The 19396-nt window shown below is 43.0% G+C and overlaps 1 protein-coding gene across 2 annotated transcripts; it reads left to right on the forward strand.

The window, feature by feature from the left end:
- The first annotated feature begins 3623 nt into the window (after positions 1-3623).
- Positions 3624-19125, forward strand: LOC144100344 (uncharacterized). 2 transcript variants are annotated; one of them, XM_077633318.1, is made up of 9 exons: positions 3624-3734; positions 5469-5515; positions 6188-6226; positions 7983-8018; positions 9868-9959; positions 10952-11091; positions 14016-14063; positions 15630-15665; positions 16579-16631. In XM_077633318.1, the coding sequence occupies exons 1-6, from the start codon at positions 3674-3676 to the stop codon at positions 11061-11063; spliced, it is 387 nt and encodes a 128-aa protein (XP_077489444.1). In that variant the 5' UTR covers positions 3624-3673; the 3' UTR covers positions 11064-11091; positions 14016-14063; positions 15630-15665; positions 16579-16631. The 2 variants fall into 2 exon arrangements, with proteins under 2 accessions (XP_077489444.1, XP_077489445.1); XM_077633319.1 differs by lacking the exons at positions 3624-3734; positions 5469-5515; positions 6188-6226; positions 7983-8018 and adding an exon at positions 18964-19125 and having other exon boundaries at positions 9871-9959; positions 16579-16738.
- Positions 19126-19396: the final 271 nt, after the last annotated feature.

The raw sequence follows: 19396 nt of genomic DNA on the forward strand, positions 1-19396 counted from the left end.
TTCCAGCCCCTTAACGCTCGCAATGAATTCCCTTCAGGCCTATGCAGGCTTTGTTGCTAGTCAAGGGAATCTCGTAAACGATCCCGGCGTAGCAGTTGACAAATTGTTTAGTATGTTTCTTTTTACACCTGCTCTTTTTCGCCAACACACGAAGTCCATGAGAAAAGTTGGGCGAGCTTCTTCCCAACGGAAAACACCACTGGTACGCCACGTTGGTTCGCCGCTTTCTTCACTTCTTCACACTTGCTAGTTTCATATGAATACTAGAAAACTTGCATGGTACTTAGAACTTTCTTGATAACCAGCATGCGCGTTTGAAAAAAATTTTCTCGCGACATGATAGCTGCCTTCACGAAGGGCCTTGTCGGGGCGTTAGAGGGTTAGATAGCGGAGGAAGTACTCTGTTCAGAAATGTACAAAAGTAAACGAAAAATCATGCTTTAGGTTCAGAGTTACAGTGCCAAATTTTCTCGCCTCCGTTCTGCACTCTCACTTTGGAAAACTCAGGGTGTCAGCGCCTGAATAGGGCACCACTGCGCTCCGCATCTCTCTAGGGCGACAGATGTATTTTACCCGTACCGAAAAGCGACGCGTGAAAAAAATGTGTTCTAGGGCAAGAAACTATTCGCGGTTAGCCACCGCTTAGTGCACTGATTTGTTTTTCCGCAAAGGTTTTGACAGAAACATTGAATCAGAATACTTGCGAAAATTTCCGGGCTTTGGTTAGCCAGTGGCGCCTGCCGATTTTCAGTTTATAAATGGTTAATTCAATGTCGTGCTATTCTCAATGACAGAGAATTAACCACAGAATAACCGCATTGCCATCAAAAAAGTTTGACGCCTTTGGCTGGTGAACATCGTTGGAGGGACCTCTGCTGCTTCGTTCTTACGTTGCATATCAGGTGTGAACGAGCTGTCATCTTGCCGGGGTTCTTGCAGTGCTGGGCAAGTCAACAGCCACATAAATCTCCATTCTTGTTGGCTAATGAATGTATACCTGTGAAATTTGAAAGCTTTTTCTTATGCCCAAGAGCTCGTAGAGCAATAAGCATGGCATACATTTTTGGTCGAAGCATAATAATAATAAGAAGAAACCACTTTATTTCGGAAGTGTGCAAATATGTTCAGAATAGGTGAAAGGCTAAAAGCTAAGGGAAATAGCTCGAAGATGCCTGTGGCCCATGTAAGGGCGATGTGAAAAAAAAAACACACATACACAGCGGTGGCAGGCCGCATACGAGCACACTGGTAGCAAATTATATTATTTACAGTAGAAAATATTATTATGCACAGGAGAAATTTTGAAGCGATATGACAGTTAGTAACAAACAAAACGCACTTGAACGTTACCCACTGGTGCGTCAATAACATACGGGAAAAGGACACCAATACGCATACACAATACAATATTTAGTAAGAAAGTTAAGAAAATTATTTACAATCTACCCTTTGAAATCATAGGGTCGGAGGTTATGCATGCTAAGATGGATTGATTCGTGCATGTATAGAAAATTAGGTATAAGCAAATTAAGTGTTTCTTTGCAGTAATATATTCCTGTGTGTGGAAGTGTCCATTTCTGAGTGGATCAGCATTGAACCGGATCCAATTATTTTTCTGTGGGCTTTCATACTGTAATATCAAACAGAAAATTACAGATTGGTTACGAATAAAATTTCACGCAGTATGAAAGGCAATACTCGAAAGAAACATTCGCACATCTTCCCCTGAATTCTTGCAGAAGGATAGTATAAAAGAAAAAATTGAGAAATCGGTTGCTTCCTTTGTGCGCCTGCGTCAATTTTTAGTACTCTAGCGATGCGTTGATGATTATGAAACAGCTTTATAAACAGCTGATGCGGACTGGTATTTCTCTATTATAAGATAGTGCACCACCGGTTTGGACATGTATTGCAATATATGTTTCTTTATATTTAGTTCTTCTGGCTCTGCAAATTCTGCTCAAGTTCGTTTTCTCTTTTTAGTAGGAAATGTAAAACAGCAAATTACGGTGTCCCCAAGTCATTTACTGAGTTTCAGGATTGCTCAGTGTACTTAGCAAATACAAAGGGTAAACAATGAATTGCAGTTCTGAAGGCTGATGTCCGAATTATCGGTTGAGTGTGTTTAGAGAGCCATACTAGCAGCAGGCTCACAGCCACTGCATACGCAAGTCCTCTGCCTCTCGCGCTATATTTGCACTGATGTGCGAGAGCCTGCTGTCGTAAAATTATTACTTCATATATACGGAAGTAACTTTATTCAAGTCCTTCTAGTATGATACGTTTTTCTAGAAAATTGAAGGTAGTCCGGGGTACTAGTGACTTTACATAATTGGAAGTACACATATCCGCATTCCTCTTCATTAATTGGCTCAAGGAGGGAAAATCGCCGCTGTCTTTTTCTTATTGAGGTATCGTTCGGGTTGTCGTCCTGCAAAAACCACCCAGTTTCTCCGCGTGATCGAGATGGTTATCACGTCATCAGCGCCGCCAAAGTTAAAATGTCAGGACTGGAATGTTTGAGGACCTTCGACTGCAATATAAGATGAGCTTATACCAACTAGATGAGCTCCTCAACCTTAGTGTGCCCACTTACCTCCAGAAATCCACCTTAGTTTTTTCTCTATAATAGGCCTACTTCAAGATTTGAGGATTTATATGGGATATTTTTGGGTGGATCAACTTCCATGTGGCGTCGCATTTTCTTCTTTTCGAATGTGGTTAAGAAAGCCCGCAGAGTTTTTCATATCCTTTTTATATCCTTCAAGCTTTGTCCAACTTCTTGCGCTTTGGCCGCGAGTCTATGGCAACCATTTGTCATGCTGCATAGTATGTTACTTTGGCAGCACTACCTCAATTTTGTAAAGAAGGCCGATTATAGCAGACCCTCGTGAAAGGCCTGCGCGACAATAAGTCTACTTTTTTCTTGCACTGCACGCGCAAAAGTTTTAGGACCGCAGTAGAAATTGTAACTAAAAAGTTCATTTGTGCCAACTGCATTCACGGCCCTCTGCGAAGTTGCTATGAGCACAGCAAAACATGTCCCGGATGCAGAAAGTATATGCGACTCTGTATATGTGTCCTGCGTCGTGCCACAGAGACGCTAATTGGCCCAAGCAAGGAACATAGGCCTTCCTGGCTAACAACGCCAGCTACGCCACTGTGTCAAACCCTGTGTTATCCTTCGCTTTGTGAAACAGAAGAGGAACGGAAAGGGTTTGGGGCACATGGATGTACAAGACACCAAACTCTATTCCTCTAAAGCCGAAAGGACTATTTCAGGACCCAAAGGACGCGGCTGTACTTATTGCTACTGGCGCGTTCCCGCTTTAACCTTCTAAAAAACTGCTAATGACGTCCGGGACTCACAATTTTCTAGTGCAAATGTTAAATAAAGCAGGAAGTGCTGTCGTTCAAACCCTGCATCTGCCTAGAGCTCATTATACAACCCCTGGATTTAGATTCCTAAAGCTGGTGCAGGCTATGCGTCTGGTCTTTGTTGTGGCCTTTCTAATTTTGGGTGTTTTTGTGTACTCGCGGCTACACGCGTTAAAAAAGAAAGAATACTGTCTCCCGAGCCCTTTAAATACGTTGCACATCAACCACTAAATACACCCTGCTCTTCTGCATCTAAGGGAGTGATCCTAGGCTGACTACGGCCCAGACTTCAGCTATGGCTCCCGTGATCTTCGTCTTGGCCCTGCTGATTCCTGCTGCGCTGGGAAGCGCGAGCTGTAAGGCGGCTGCTTTTCATTCTTAGTGCTTAGGCGTAGTAGTGTTGTTCTTGTAGTTGTACGGGCGCTTGATGGCATATACTCATGCTGGGGGATCGGCCAACCAGATGTTGTGGACAGACTGATAAGCAGGCCAAAATTTGGACAGCGCGAAATAGAATGGAAAGAATAACACACATGGTTGGGTGTTAATTGCCCGGGCAGTTAAAACCAGGAGAGTAAAGTGAATTAAGTGGAGGACAATAAATGTTTCAGGCATTCACGTAGAACCCGCTGAGAATACAGTGTGAACTTTACAACAGAGAAACGAATGCCGGTGCTTGCCGGTGCTGGGGCTTGGTGGGCAAAGATAACAGTAAGAGTAGAGAGCTCACACTGAGGCCGCGCTAATGCAAGATACTTTACAAAACCATTTTTCCCAGTGAGGAAAAGCAGCTTTAGAAAATAATGTTTTTGTGCCTGCCATTGTTCTTTCATTTCTGCTGTTACGTGCAATATGTCCGTATTTTTTAGAGTCATTTAGCAGTCGTTCGAAAAGCATGCATCATCTCGGGTCTCGGTTCTGGCAGTCTTGATGCCGTAGGTAGCATCAGAGGGTTCTCGCATAGTTTCCGCTTTTGCCGTCAGATGAAGTTCCACGTCACACTCGCAGTAATAGAGGACGTGCTACGTCCACCGCTATGGACGAAGGTGGCGCTGATGAACACTCTCAAGGTTTGCTTACACACAATTAACATAAATAGTCACCAGAGCAGTACATTGGACAGCCGTCGCCATAGCTCATTTGGTAGAGTACCGGACCCGATATTCGGAGGTCGTGGGTTCGGATCCCACTGGCGGCATGGTTGTTTTTTCGGCTGCTTTATAAGTTATTTTCTTTAAGCGACAGATTAATCCAAGAATTATTCTCTCATTGTATGGCACTACAAATTAAAAATATTTCCTATGAACCATAGTTTCGGGGACTGTTGGCTTCCTTCATATGTTGTCAAACGAGCCGCTCATTTTATTTGCCTTGTCTGATATATATATATATATATATATATATATATATATATATATATATATATGTGTGTGTGTGTGTGTGTGTGTGTGTGTGTGTGTGTGTGTGTGTGTGTGTGTGTGTGTGTGTGTGTGTGTGTGTGTGTGTGTGAAGGAAGCTAAAAGTCACCGACGCCAAGGTGCACAAGAAATTTTCTTTTTTTATTTGTAGTGCCACTCAGTCGAAGATTACTTCGATTAATATATATATATATATATATATATATATATATATATATATATAGTCACTGATATTCCTAAGCTGAGAGTATTTAATTTTTCTGCCATCACTTTTTTGAGCAAAAGCGTGCGAACGGCACGAGGCCTCCGAGTGTTCTGAGATCTAGTTTTTGACTTTGACTGAAAATTAGATCATGAGGTTACTGCGATCTGAAGCCCCTCCTTCTCTTCAAGTCTTGCTTTCATTCATTTTTATTCGCGAGTGTGCGCTTTCTTTATCCTGACTCTAACTATTCTAATTGACTAGGTAGAGGAAGAAGCTTATGCGCAAGCTTTCCATGTGTGCGACTTTCTTGGGTTAGGGAATAAAGGACCCGAGTGTATATTGTTTGATCACCGTATGTCCTCGTGCGACGGGCGCCCTTGGCACTACATTCCTTCGTTGGCTACACGGCACATATAGAAACAGAAAGCAACATTGAGTAATTTTTCTTGACACTGTTTGCTTTGCAGCTGACTGCCTCAATGCAACTCTTCCCAACATCTTGAACCTTGAAAAGGTGCGTACAACAACGTCAACATATTTCATATCATGGGTTGGGAAATTCGTTGGCGATTTCGAACAAAATGTTTGAAGGAATTCATAGGTTCTTCAACGAAAGGGCAGGAAAGTGAGAGCTGAACAGTGATGCATTTGGATGCTTGCCAGTTTGGAACTGTTTCAGCCAGCAAACAAGCCATAAAATTTTGATTTGATTTAAAATATTTAATCACAAAGAAATTTGATACAATGCTTTGCACAATAACAAAATATCCATCCGGTCACTATGCATTAGTACGTGTGTATCTGGTTTTGAGATCTCTTAGCAAAGGCACTAATTCAGTAGCACCTCATGATTCGCTGTCATCTTCGAAACAGTAGTGAATAAGTTATGGTTAGGTAACGAAAGTCGAGAAGATCATATTTCAAACTTTCCTGATTTTAACCCGCTACTCTTATCGGAAAATTATATGTCTTAAACACTGTGGCTGGCACTCTCAAAAATTAAAAAAAATATCTAAATATGGTTAGCCAAGCCCTTTAAACTTTATAAACGCTTACATTCAGGTAGTGGTTGCGAACTTCAGGCCTGACATTGATTTTTGATTTTCTGTCATTGAGAAACTTAATCATATGAAATCTTGTGGGGCATTTGTAAACGAGTTAATTTGAGAATCCTTGTCTCTTACAGTGTCTCGGCACTTCCCTGGATCTGTGTACAGCCACTGTGGTAAGCGCTTTCTTATCAAATGCTGTTAACAGAGGGAAGAAAACAAGACTTGATTATCCAGAATTGGTCCCGGTGAAGTGAAAAGAATGCGCGTTTATTTTAATTTATCAGCAGCAGGTATAGCAAAGAGAACTGCGTCTAACCTATCTGGTCTCCGCAAGGTGGGGTGAAATACCCAGTTTTAAACTCTTTTGCCTAAGGAAGGCGAGCTCAATGCCTGGAAGACGTTTTTAGCATCTGAAAAACCAGCGGGAGCCCGGCGGCCATTGGGATTGAACCTGGCACCTCCCGCATATAAGCTGCATGCCCTATAAACTTGGTCATAGCTGCTGTTCACGTGAAAATGGTCTTGTTAATGGGTGACCAGTCATACCTCCCCAATCAGTAGCACACATAAGTGGTAAAAGTGGGATGGACGCAGTGAGATAGAATGAACGATGTACGCGAAAGCAGGCACCCACGACCAGCATTTAGAATTTCTCGCGGCAGACCAAACCCTCCGGAATCAAATGAGAAGCTTGGAAATCTTTAAGGCTCGTTGCCAATGACAACACAACGAAAAGATTCACTGTGCGAACAAAAGTTGCCTTTCAGGATGTGAAGCAGGCAGCATAGCATGTGGGCGCGTCCTCTGAGAACAGACAGCGTGCATACTGATGGTGACTTCACCGTTTTTTTCGTTGAGAATGAGAGGGTTATGGAAAAGATGCCACCCTCCCTGTTGGATAAAATTCCGCGTGCCACCGGTGGTATTATAGGACGTGCCACGTGCACCGCTGTGGTAAAGGGGAAGATGCAATACCAGTCCTCTCTAAAGTAGAACCCTGGAAGCCCGCGGCATTTCTCCACTTGGTCGAGGACGTTTACTTCAAAAACGTTGCTCTGAACAAAATATTTATAAATGTAGCTAATTTATATTTGCGAATTTAAAAATAATGCTGACCAGATCAAATGGAAAGCTTACAGCTATGCTGTAGTCCAATCTTCGTTGAAGATACTCACTTTTTTGATGGCTTGTGCAAGTTATATGTAGCACCCTGCACGTTTCCCATGCTGCTGCATCACAACACATCCGTGCTAGACAGGATCAAATCGAAGCACCTTATCGGAGAAGCAGAGGGCCACGCGAACACCGCACACAACGTGCCACAAAATGAGGACTCTAAGATCTGTACATATCGACTCAGCACGTGCTTTTACTGAGATATTATATGCCAGGTACTCGCACAGTAGTGCTCGTTAAAGCCAGTAACCTTGCAAGACTGAGGGAAGATATGTAATCTCATTCAGAAGCTCTCACTGAGCACGCGTTGAACCACTCTGGACCAAACTCAAAGCAGCTTGCTTTAAAGGTTTCTGCTGCAACAGGGAAGTCTAAGTGCAGAAAAAGTAAAGCTGACCTAACACCCAAAGACGCGAGAAAATACGTCAACGCTTTGTACATTGACGATGTTAGGAAAACAATGTCATACTATGGTTTTCTACTCGAGAAACGCCCAACTGCGCATACAAAAATGAACGAAACGAAACACGCAAGGAATGTATTGTACTTACGCTATCTAGCTCACATCAGATGTCATCAAAGAATGGCACGTTGACTGTAAACGGAGGAATTCCGTTTTATTGCAGCAGTCTATTCTTGTTCTCACTTAGTAGCAGATGTTCTTTTCAAGCATGTCATATATTATGTAGTGTTCTGGTTATAACTGAATGTTATTCTCTGTTTTTTACCCTTCTCTTGCTTCCTGCGGCACAGGAGGACGTCTTGGCTGCCGTCGTGAAAATCGTAGTGGTAAGTACAGCGTTGCATTTGACCTCAAGATTTCTGCAGCTGAAGTTCATGCTCAGTCCTCTCTTTCAGAAGAATACATTTTTGTAGTGTGATTCCAGCGAAAGTATTTTGAAGCGTGGAAATCAATAATTCCAAATATGGAGTAATTAAGTAGCCCTGTTTAATAATTCGGGGAACAAAATTTCTTCATCAGCATTCATGCAGGGAGTGGCTCTTGAGGCTACTAGGTACCAGGAAATGTCCCGTGCATGAAATGCTCCTTCATGGGACTTTATCAGATCTTACTCGAATAATGCAATAGTTCCCCTCAACATCGGTAAGTTTGACTTAACGTGACGTAACCAGGTACGCAGCAGCTGGCGTTGCCTATCTACTGCTCCGATGGCAATTCGGGTTTCTCAGCAGGCGTCTCAACATTTCCGGATAAACAGCCTCCACCATGATCACGATCCCTATTATGCGTTACGCTTTCAATTTCTGCCCGTTGCGATTATCGAAAAAGCGCGTTGGTTAAGTAGGCTCTGGTCTTTTTCTGAGAAAAGTGACCGAGCGAAGGAACACTGATGAAATGTATTTTTTACGTCTGTGACCAGCTGAGAGAAACGTTCAGAATAAGAAGCTCATGTGTAATTATAAGAATATGAAGTCCATAGGCAAAAAATATATAAACATCCGTATTTTCATTGCATATATTTCTGTATCATGTACAAAATCCTTCCATATTATTACATATGATTTCTAAGTAGTGTGCGTGACGTCATATAAAAGCCTTGCGTTTTCATACGTGCTTTATTATACACCATACTGTAAAAATGCACTCCATTTGAATCCCTTATAATATATATGAAATCATGTGGACTTATGAATCTCGTGATATGGAAACATATTGAAACTGTCGCATAAGCCCGAATAAGTGCATTTGTGGGAAAAACATTTCCTCCCGCTATGAACACGCTTCAAGAATTCACTGCTAGATGGCGACCGCAACGAAAATCTAGTTGCTGTGAGCGAAGTTTGTTTCCCATGCAGGCTGGATTGAAAGCAAATTTTTGACAAGTTGAAAATCAACAAATGCGTTGCTTCAATTGAAGCTCCTTTCGCGATGAATCCATTTCTACAGACACCACCAAACTAACATTAAAAATATCTTTGCGGTCGAAGGCAATTACTTGATCGACGAGCTTACATGATCAAAATTCCGTTTGCTGGACCTCTACATGAGCCACATTGATAACCTAAACAAGAGAACCGTGTTCGTGAAATGCCTTTGAATACTCGAAAACAATCCACCATTTGCAATGTTTATGAAACATAGACTGCTCAGACACGGCTGGATAAGGTTCACACTGTAACAAGCACAGGAGGAAGAGGAGAGACTTCAATGAATACAGGCGAGGTCTGCCTGGTAGTTAGCCTAGCATGCCCAGAATTAGTTGTACAACGTATGTTTATTAAGCTTATGTCGCACATTATGAGGAAATGATATGCGACGATTTTCCATCGGCTTGAGGAGCAAACGGCCGTGTGCCAAGATAGGCGTAATTCTTGAACAATACTGGCCTCAAATCCAAAATCTACAACGAATTTTTGCACACCGCAAAGGCCTTTTTTGTCAGATATACCTACGTACAAACACAATTTTGTATGCATACATAAATACATGCTCCCGGAATTATGCTCCCGTAAGCACAAGCACTTGCATGTTTTTCGAGCCGCCAGTTTGGTTTGGCTGCATAAATAGAGAAAAACAAAGAATAATGGCGTCGTAAATGAAACCAAAAATGCCATTACAACGAAACATCAACATGGAATGGTAGAAAAGCGCTCACAATATTTTATTGCTTTGCAGTGTCTTGTAGACGCGCTGCTTCAACTCAGTCTTGGGTGCCCTGGCTGCTTTGCTGCAAATCGTCGAAATCGTGCTCAGCGCCCTGGGCCTGAGTGAGTTTGTTCATCAGCACACTGGAGTACACACACATAGGTGGCATCGCGAACGCAGTAATTTACGCTTGGGTAATTTGTAGTGTGACGCGGGCATGTATCTGCAGAAAATTTTTATTCATTAAACTTCTCGTTCATTACATTAAAAGTTTAGGACACTCCATGCTGAAGACTTTAGTGTAATTCCATGGTCCAGAATTATTTCATATCCTATAACAACGAACTTTCATAGGTCTGTGGAATCCTTATAAATGAATTTGCCTTTTCTGTCACCATGTTTTTTCAAAGGGCTTACGCCAGCGATAGTGTATAAGTGTTGAAAAAAGCTGGTGCAGCTGGTCTTTAAAGGCGCAGGTTTAGAACCATTGAAGGTTCTACAAAATACATCCATATGACACTGCGACGCAACTGCGCAATTATGATGCAGTGTAATCAGTGCTGTGATTTATTGCCAGTCGGCAGTCGCCGGCTCCTGGCAATAGATGCTGCTTCTGTGACAGGAAGGTACTTTGACGCGCCTTCCTTCAGGAAGTATTCTTGAGTGCAATTTGTATTGATAGCTTTGCAGCCTACAGAAAATAAGGCCAAATTTAGAAACATTCGGCTTTTCTCAACTCTCAAGAAGCAGCGTAACGTTCAATACAGACCACTATTAATGTTGGCAGCGCTTGTAGTTTTGGTAAAGGTATATTTTCAGTTTTTTCCCGATACCAGGATGAAAGATGTGAGAACGAGCTGTGTTGGAAACAAAATGCCAAAATTTACTGTCAAGAACCGAATTATATAAGTGACATATGTAAGCCAGTTTTAGAGGCCTAGACTAAATGAACATTATTCTTGCCGAATGATTTCATTCAGAAACACAATATACAACCCAATTTTTCAAAACCAACTATTAGCAATAAGGGACAGTCTCCAGGAATACATAGCATGCTAAAATTCTTATTAATGACACAGTTCACTTCCCACGTAATTTCCCTACGTCACTGCAGGTTTGGGTGCCCTCTCGAATCTAATAAAGCCTTTGTGCTGTGTGGCAAATGTGCCCGGATGCCAGAAAATACTTACCGCAAGCGACATCTGCAAGGAACCGATCATGGTTAGTCTTCCTGGAAACCTCAACCTCGGAGAGGTAAGAATGAACGTTTTAGTTACTTTAGTTCTCTTTTCTACCTACGTTGCACTGACTGAGCACATGACTATGTGATTTTTTACTCCTTGACAATGACTTCGAAGCTCATGAGAAAGAGCACTAACGCTTGGGTTCGTAAATCAACCATCAGCACTAGACATTTTATTTGGAAAGGACGCCATGCTGCGATGCCCATAGTCATCTTTATCAACATTATCCTCAATACTGCGTAAACGTGTTGCCTAAAATCAAAGGCAAGTATGAAGTAAAGACTCCATTAGGTGCGTTCTTTACTTAGCGTGTTGCGTACGCTCCATGAATTCCTTAAAAGAGCTTACCGACCTGTTCGCAGTCATCAAGGCATCCACATTTCATTCATTCCTTAGACGATTGCGTTGCAACTACTTACCGATGTTGTCGACATAATTTAAGCGTCCAAACTCTCTAAATAAAGACTGCGCTAAAAAAGTTTACCGACTTCATCGCGATAATCTGAGTATCCGCACTCTGCTTATGCCACAAAAGACTGTGCTAAAATTGCGTATCCATCATAGGTACATTCGAACTCTATGAATTCCATATACAGCGCTAAAAAAGTTACCGATGACCAGCTTATAATGAAATCATCCACAATCTGTTACTTCCTGGAGCACTGCGCTAAAGGAAGTTACCGACTGCATCGCCATAATCACGGCAGGCGCTCTCCAAGAATTACTTAACACTTCGCTAAAAGAAAGTACCCCATTAGCTGTTCATAATGAACGCATGTGCATTCCATAAATTCCTTAAAACCTACGCCAAGTGAACTCACCAAACACCATGCCATAAAAAATCCGCACAGCATAGAGGATTAGTCTAAAGCAATCTTTAAAGCAAAATTCCTTAAACGATTACTCTGAAGCATTTTACCGAGCTCATCGCTGTAATCAAAGCATCGCCAATCCGTGAATTGCCTAATAGCGCTAAAATTACTTACTGACGATTTGACCGTAAAGCAAGAATCCAAGTTATAGGAAATCTTTAAAGGCAGCGATAAAAGAACTCATTAATAACATGGCCATAAATCAACCGGCGCTCCATGCATTCCTAAAAGGTTGCGCTAGCTAACGGAACTACCGATGACCTAGCCAAATCAAAACGTCCACAATTCATGGATTCCTCAAAATACCTGCGTTAATAGGACTTGCCAGCAATCCGCTCATAGTTCAAGCGTCACCATTTAAGTAGTTTGTGCACCATACATCGCACTTTCAATCCCGTTTGTCCTGCTTCTGACACAAAGGGAGGACAACAAAAGTCGCCGTATAAGGAGTTAATTTTTGCATTCTAATTACGAAGAGACTGTTTACTGAACATAGAGCTATGATAAGCTGTAAAAGGTGATAAAATGAAATTTACTGTGAACGGTCCCACCGGCTGTTTTCGCAAACTTTGAAATGATCAGAACGCATTTCTACGCGGCCGTCTGAGGCTAGGCAAGACAGCCATTCACATCCTAGCGGTGATAACGAAGTTGTTTCTGGTTTTGCCATGAGCACTTGAATATTTTCAGTGTAAATCCAATTTTATCATCAATAAATCCCTCTTTTGACACCTGAGCAAGATCGACATAGCCACAAAGAGAGAAACAATAAATTTTAGCTAAGAACAAACATTGCTTGAAGCTCTTTTGCTGTCCCTGTAAGCAAGGAGGGCATGAGCTTATCAGTGCTGACAAAATATGGTCCAGTCAATATTATCACACGCGTAAAGCGCTGAAATAGAACTCAAAATGAGATAATGCCGGATCGAACCAGACAGCCCAGTGCTTTTGGTGTTTCCCTGCATCTCTTGAGGAGAGCACATGATGCGTAGCATGGCATCTCAGCAGGCGCATGCTAAAGGTTGCAAGCCGCGGTCTGCAGCAGCCTCTAGGTTTATCATCCGCGCACTTCGGTGTATTTGGTGCACATGGCTGTGAGCAGTGCCTCTTGAACGCGAGTACGCTATCCTAGATTTTAATACGAGAAGGTCAATAGAGAAGTCGTATATGAGCGCAAATATCTTGAACTCATATGTGCTGCATAAAAACACTGGTACCCCGACGGACAACATCCATATGTGCCATGAAGGGTGGGGAAAGGACTCCGTATCGAAAATTCCGCGTCGCACAGCCAGAATAATCCCGGCTGTACGTGCACACATTGAGAGAGCGTGAGGGGAACGAACACCAAAGAATTGTTAGGCATCTGTCTGCTTTTCGAAAAGCCAAAACATAGCGTTTTTTTGTCAGTGTCACAATGTCAGCCAAAAGCAAACTCTGTGATGACATCCTTCTACGAGACGGCTTCACGGTACTGTTCTCTTTGTTTTTCCAGTGTGAGGTAATTAACTGCGCGCTGTGGGTTTCCTCAATATCCTGATCTGTCTCCTTCTTGCTGCGCAAAGGAGCGCCTCTTGGCTGCAACGCGTTCCGTTATCTTGTGCGGTTATATAAGGAAACGAGGAGCGAACAAGCTTCCTAATTTCACCCTGTTCCTTCACGGGGTCACAATGACAGCGATAGCTTTTGTAAGCCGCCTCCAAAACCTGCACGGGACTGAATCTCCCAATTCGCTTTAGCCCACTGAATACATTCTTTAGAGGCGTCGCAGTAGAGCCCATCATTGTAAGGCTTTCATTGGGAAGATAGTCTGCATGAGAAATTTCAGCTACGATGTACTATGCCCCTCTTTCTTCTCCCGATTGCTTTTAAGAAAGTCCCACATGCGAAAACCCGGTGTAAAAGGTGCTGCCGCAAAAAAATCTAGTGAATACGTGAATTTTTAAAAGATGCTTGTAAACGTGGCGCGTGTCCCTATTTTACGACAACACGGGTAACACGCGGCCTCAAGTAGGAAACGCTAACGCGTTGATTTGACATTTTTAAATTTATTTCTTTGCAGTGTCTCACCGACACCCTGCTGCTATGCAAGAACGGCGATCTTGCGACGGTAAGCCCGCACATTCAAGTCAATCGTGTTGATTGCTTCTTTGTCGCCTACAGCTAGGATGTAGCGTAATTCGCATTGTCAGTTAAGCACTAAACCACAGTGCGAATATAATCAATCATCAAAGCCATGTTCAAGAAGAAATGTCTTCGGATCATATTGCCCAAAGCTTTTTCGACGTTCGGAGACAACCTGGGCATATCATGATGCAACTATGCTATTGAGAGGTGGCGGGGGGTGAGAAAATTAGTAAGAATTACTTGGTTTGAACTTACTATAACAGCAAGGTGATGTTGAGAGGGTCATACGGAGTAGCATCTGTGCATGCCATCAAATTCCGAGGCTACGTCCTGCCACGGAGGAGTTTGCCTGTCTACACCTCGCTGAGGTCTGTTCGGGCGTTAGTTCTCTGCGGTGTCACCAACTTCAGTATGCACAAGCCGTGTGTTGTTGCGAAATAGTAGTCAGTTGTGCAGCTTTGAGGTACTGTGTTAGAGACAAGATTCTACCAACGGACACCTCCCTCGCGTGACGTACTTTGAGGGTCACTGAAGTACTTCAAGACGTAAGCTTCAGCTGTTGCGAAGGGACCGACAGGGAAGTAGGGGCAGCACTAAGCTATAAAGAAGCTCTTCCTCTTTCAGTATCAAAGCAGAAGTTTGGGGGTAGTTGGGGAACATTACTTGTGAAAAAATTGGGCGAACTGGACGAAGAACACAACCTTCAAAGTTGAAAGGTTAAACACGTAGAAGGTGCAGCGTCGCCAGAGTGATATAAGTTCTACACATTCGTTAACCAACCAATGATGCGTTTCATCATCTGCCGCTGTATTTGCCGTTTTGTGGTTCTCAGGGCAGGGGAAACCTGCGAAATTAAACCAAAATAAGCAAGCCGAACTGAGCACCCTAACACAAATTTAGAAACTTTGGCGACGCATTCTTCTAATTAGCGTGATTTTGCATGAAGTCCGCGCTCAAGAGTAAAATAACTAGAATCATTTCCTTGCTTTGGATTGCTTAAATTTTATGGTTGTGGTGAAAATAAGATGTCTTTCTTCGGAGAGTTGTCTTGCACAAAATTCAGCATGCTTGAGCGCGAACCGAAAGATGGACGAAAGAACACACGCTGACTAGCAGGTGCACTTTTTTGACGGTCCGCGCATTCCTCTATCCTTCTTGTGAAACAACGTAAAAATTAAAACAAATCACAGCAGCGCTCGGTGCTTAGTATGCAGAACGCATCAGACTAGCGGGCCTTCACATGAAGCACAACCGACCAGATGCCTGCTACTGTGTCAGGATCTAGGCGTTTAGGCAGGCCACTACTGGGGGAGCCAGTGGCTGTTTAATCTAGCCATAACAATCCAAACAGTGTAGCAAAGTTGACCGCCACTTCGTGCAGGATTTTTCGGTACGCAGGGAGAACATTGCAAAGATACAAATTTCAATGCGCTTAACGAGCAGATAATAATGTGATGCAGACATATATTCTGTTTTCTAAGATTTGTCTGTGTTGTCACTATTTCAAAGCACTGATGCTTTTAAAACATCGCACGTCTTTTTCTTTCAGGACGAGCTTCTTGTAAAACTGATGGACGCTCTTGTGGTAAGACCATACCTGAATTGAAGTTTTAAAGTGCATGCGATAAGTGTAAGCCAAAAGTCTATCTCGCGAAACTCAGGGTTCATTCCTGACTGTAACCTGTCATGCATACAGCTTTTTTAAATTTAGTAAAACTTGGTGCTGAGCTAGTTGGTTAAGCATGTCATTGAAACAAGTCAGCGCTAGAAAAGAGAAACCCACGGCGAGAGAACGACGACACGACAGAGATGAGCGCTACTAACCACTGTTTTTATTTTTCTCTCCAGGGTACATATTTAAAGCCTTGTCACATCGCGTCATGCGCACAAAAAGGGGGCGTCAACATTTTATCATATCAAAAGTTATGATACATATCGTGAGCATCACGTAACAGCAAGCGAAAAAAATAAAAAAAATGAAAAGAAACATCAGTAAACGATGCCGTGAAAGAGAAAAAAAGAAACGGAATAAAAACAAAACCTGCTCAGTTCTTTCTTAAACGCGTCTCAAGAAATGTCCGCTCCGCGGAATATAACGCTAATGAAGCACTTCTACTGGAAGGCCTAGGCAGTACACTAAGAAATTACATTAAGCCTAGAACCAGCAGATGTGTAGTGATTACTATTCTGCAAAAGTAAGTCGTCTAAAAGGGGAAACACAAACCCCTTGTGCAGCATGACTTCTTCACTAATACGATTCTTTACACCGTCACTGCCGTACAGATATTGCTGTCCACCTACCTGAAGCTGACTGCACTTGTCTATGCTCCTTGCGTATGCGTAGTTACCACCGAAAGGGGCGATAAGAACTACAGCGCATGGAAAGAGTAATTGAAATATTTGAAATCATAGCAGCTCCTAATAAAAACTGCCGAAAAAAACGAAATATCGCATAAGCTGTTGATGAAATGACTGCACACAAATTCTGCTGTCCGCAGTGTCTCCTGAACACCCTGCTCGGCTCGGATCCCAGTAGCCTCATCAACGGGCTCGCCTGCGCCGTGGTTGACCTGCTGGGAGGCGTCGCTGCCAAAGCTTCAATAACGTTGAAGGCGTCGCTGCTCGCTCTGACCGCTTCCATCAAGCTCAGCGTCAAATGTAAGACAAACCTTGAGGCGCGCCCCGCCACGGTGCTAGCAACTAACTGTTTCTCACGAATGACCTCTGGAACATTTGCAAAGTTCTCAAATCCTTTTAAGAACTGCATCGAAAGTCAAAAGAAAATGAATTTTATCATAATGTGTTATACACATAGCAAAGTATTAGAATGACTCAGCAGTATGGTGTGAAATTTTAAGGTTTGGTTTTATGGGATGGAACGGCCCCAAGCGATTAAGGCTGCGACGGACGCCGTAGTGGAGAGTCACGGACAATTTCAACCACTGGGGGTTCTTTCACGTCCTTTGATATCGCACTGCACACGTACCTCTATATTTTTGCCACCATCGAAATGCGACTGTCGCAGCCGGGATCGAACCAGCGTCTTTTGGGTCAGACTCCGAGCACTATAACCACCGAGCCAATTAAGGCGCTAGCTTCAACTTTTACGGCGTTCGACAAAAGGCGACAGTGTATTTTTACAGCGACATCTGTTTAGATCTCGTATCTTGGTTTGGCGTCGTCGTAGTAGGAGTGGTATGCCGAGGTAGTAGTATTCGTAACCGATGGGCCCGTTGCCATTATAACTATCGGGAGTGTGGTTGCCTTGGAAGGAGGAGAATATGACAAGCGAAAGGATTCATAACGGGTGGATAGTTCGAATATCAGCCACCGGCAGGGTGATTACTGGGAAATAGGCAGGTATTGCTAGAGCGCAGGCATCTGCTACCTGAGGGTGATTACCCTGTAAGAAGGAGGGTATGGCGAGGGTGTAAGGAGGCACAGTCACTTGGTGATTTTGCCTAGAACCACCAATTGGATACATACCCTGTGAATAGAGGGAGGGTTGTCGTGGGTGGAGAAGCGTGTGGCGAGATTGTAGAAGATCTCGGAGGATGGAACGCAAACAGTGAACAAAAAAAAGAACACGTTCAGAATATACAAGCACAAAACATAAAGCTGCCGTCACAGTTTTACACGGCACCCAGAAGTTGTACTTCGCAGTCAAGAATCAATACGGATCGCTGGATTATGAATGCGTTGCTTCAGTGCAGCAACATCCGAACGCGCAGTGGATGTTGCAGTTTTAAATGTTCAGTTTTACGAGCGCGCACACAGCGTCCTGTTACCCCGCATAAACTTCAAGGAGAAAAACGAAATTCCAGAGACAGCTGTGGTTAAAGGCACGAAACACACACGGACACATGGAAGGTAGACGGGGACGACGCTCCGTCCCGTCTCCTTCATTGTGTCCGAGTGCGTTTCGCATTACTAACCAAAGACAAACAGCTACCAACTAGCCTAACAAGATCTTTTTCAATCCATGGAAAACCGTGCACACTGGCGTCCCTCTGCATGCGCATAATGTGGCAATTGTCGGAAACGCGATAGTGATGAAACAGGCCACTTTATTGCTGGCTCGACATTTTCGAAAATAATGTCCCCCGTGAGAAAAGTAAACTACAGTTGTATCTTACTGGTACTTAATTTTGGGGAGAAACGCATGGCTAACGAAAAGGGTTAAACATAGGTTAAGGACAACGAAGCAAACTATCGTAAGAAAAAGCCATAGGCGCAGCATTAAGAGAGAAATAGAGTAGAGTCCGTCAAAGAACAAACGCCGGGTAATCAAGAAGAGATAATGGGATTCGGCAGGGTGTGTAATGAGAACGAAATTAAGCGATGGTCATGTAGGGTAATATACTAAATACCAAAAGAGAGGAAATGCAGCTGGAGACAGCCGAAAGGTTGGCGGGCGAGAATGAGGCGTTCTCAGGGCTAAAGTGGTTATTTGGAGAAATATTGCAGAGACCTTTTGTCCTGGGCGTTGTCAGTACGATTATGATGAATCTTAATGATACAAGTAATAATTTTTTGCGCAATATATTTCGCAGGGTGTAAAGAGAGCTGGTAATTGATCGCTCATAAAATGCTGTAATAACTTTGAAACCGTAGCACGTCATGTAAAAAATGAGCAGAAGACAAGACCACAGCCAATCTTAGTTGAACCATAGCGTTTAACAGTAGCGCTCTGTTTGGAACTGCAGCATAGATTTTTCACCGCAGACACTACTGTGAATGGGCAAAGAAATGTTGCCACTACGCCTCTTCTCCAGTCTTGTCTTGTCTTTAGTTCTGAAAAGATTGAAGATAAAACTACGCGAGCATACCTGGTGTGAGGTGTAAGTTCTGTTTGTCATAGTGCTTTTTGTCCTCATTTACAGGTGCCTAAACAAGCTGGGCAGGTGAAAATGTGGTCACAACCGAGGAAGCTCGAAATCATCTGGAATTGCGGAGTAACGTTTGGCTCATTACTGGCTCTGCAAGTGAAGAGAAAAGATAGTAGACAGTTCCGCCATTTTCAGTGAAGAAAATAATTACCTTAAAATATCCCTAACACTTCAGTAGTGTTGAAATTTGGGCTTGTTGGTTCATACTTCTGAACAATAGCGCGAAAAGACAAGAGACCGGGTAACGGTGGTGTGTACTCTTTTCACCGCTTCTTTGTCTTGTTGCGGTATTGTTCTGAAATAGCAAACACTATAGGCAACACTATATGAAAATTGTCACGTAGTTCTATGAATTATATTTCGTATTGAGTTCCGTTTTGACCTCTTCGGTGGTAGTATGCCATATAAAATTGTAGATTTCGGTTGG

This window comes from Amblyomma americanum, chromosome 8 (genome assembly GCF_052857255.1).
Source record: "Amblyomma americanum isolate KBUSLIRL-KWMA chromosome 8, ASM5285725v1, whole genome shotgun sequence".
In the NCBI taxonomy this organism is placed as follows: Eukaryota; Metazoa; Arthropoda; class Arachnida; order Ixodida; family Ixodidae; genus Amblyomma; species Amblyomma americanum.

Excerpts from the sequence above, each read along its gene's own strand:
- LOC144100344 (XM_077633318.1), top strand. The coding sequence starts at position 3,674 with ATGGCTCCCGTGATCTTCGTCTTGGCCCTGCTGATTCCTGCTGCGCTG. Across the intron at positions 5,516-6,187 it reads ACATCTTGAACCTTGAAAAG|TGTCTCGGCACTTCCCTGGA; the intron begins GTGCGTACAACA and ends TGTCTCTTACAG. Across the intron at positions 6,227-7,982 it reads ATCTGTGTACAGCCACTGTG|GAGGACGTCTTGGCTGCCGT; the intron begins GTAAGCGCTTTC and ends CCTGCGGCACAG.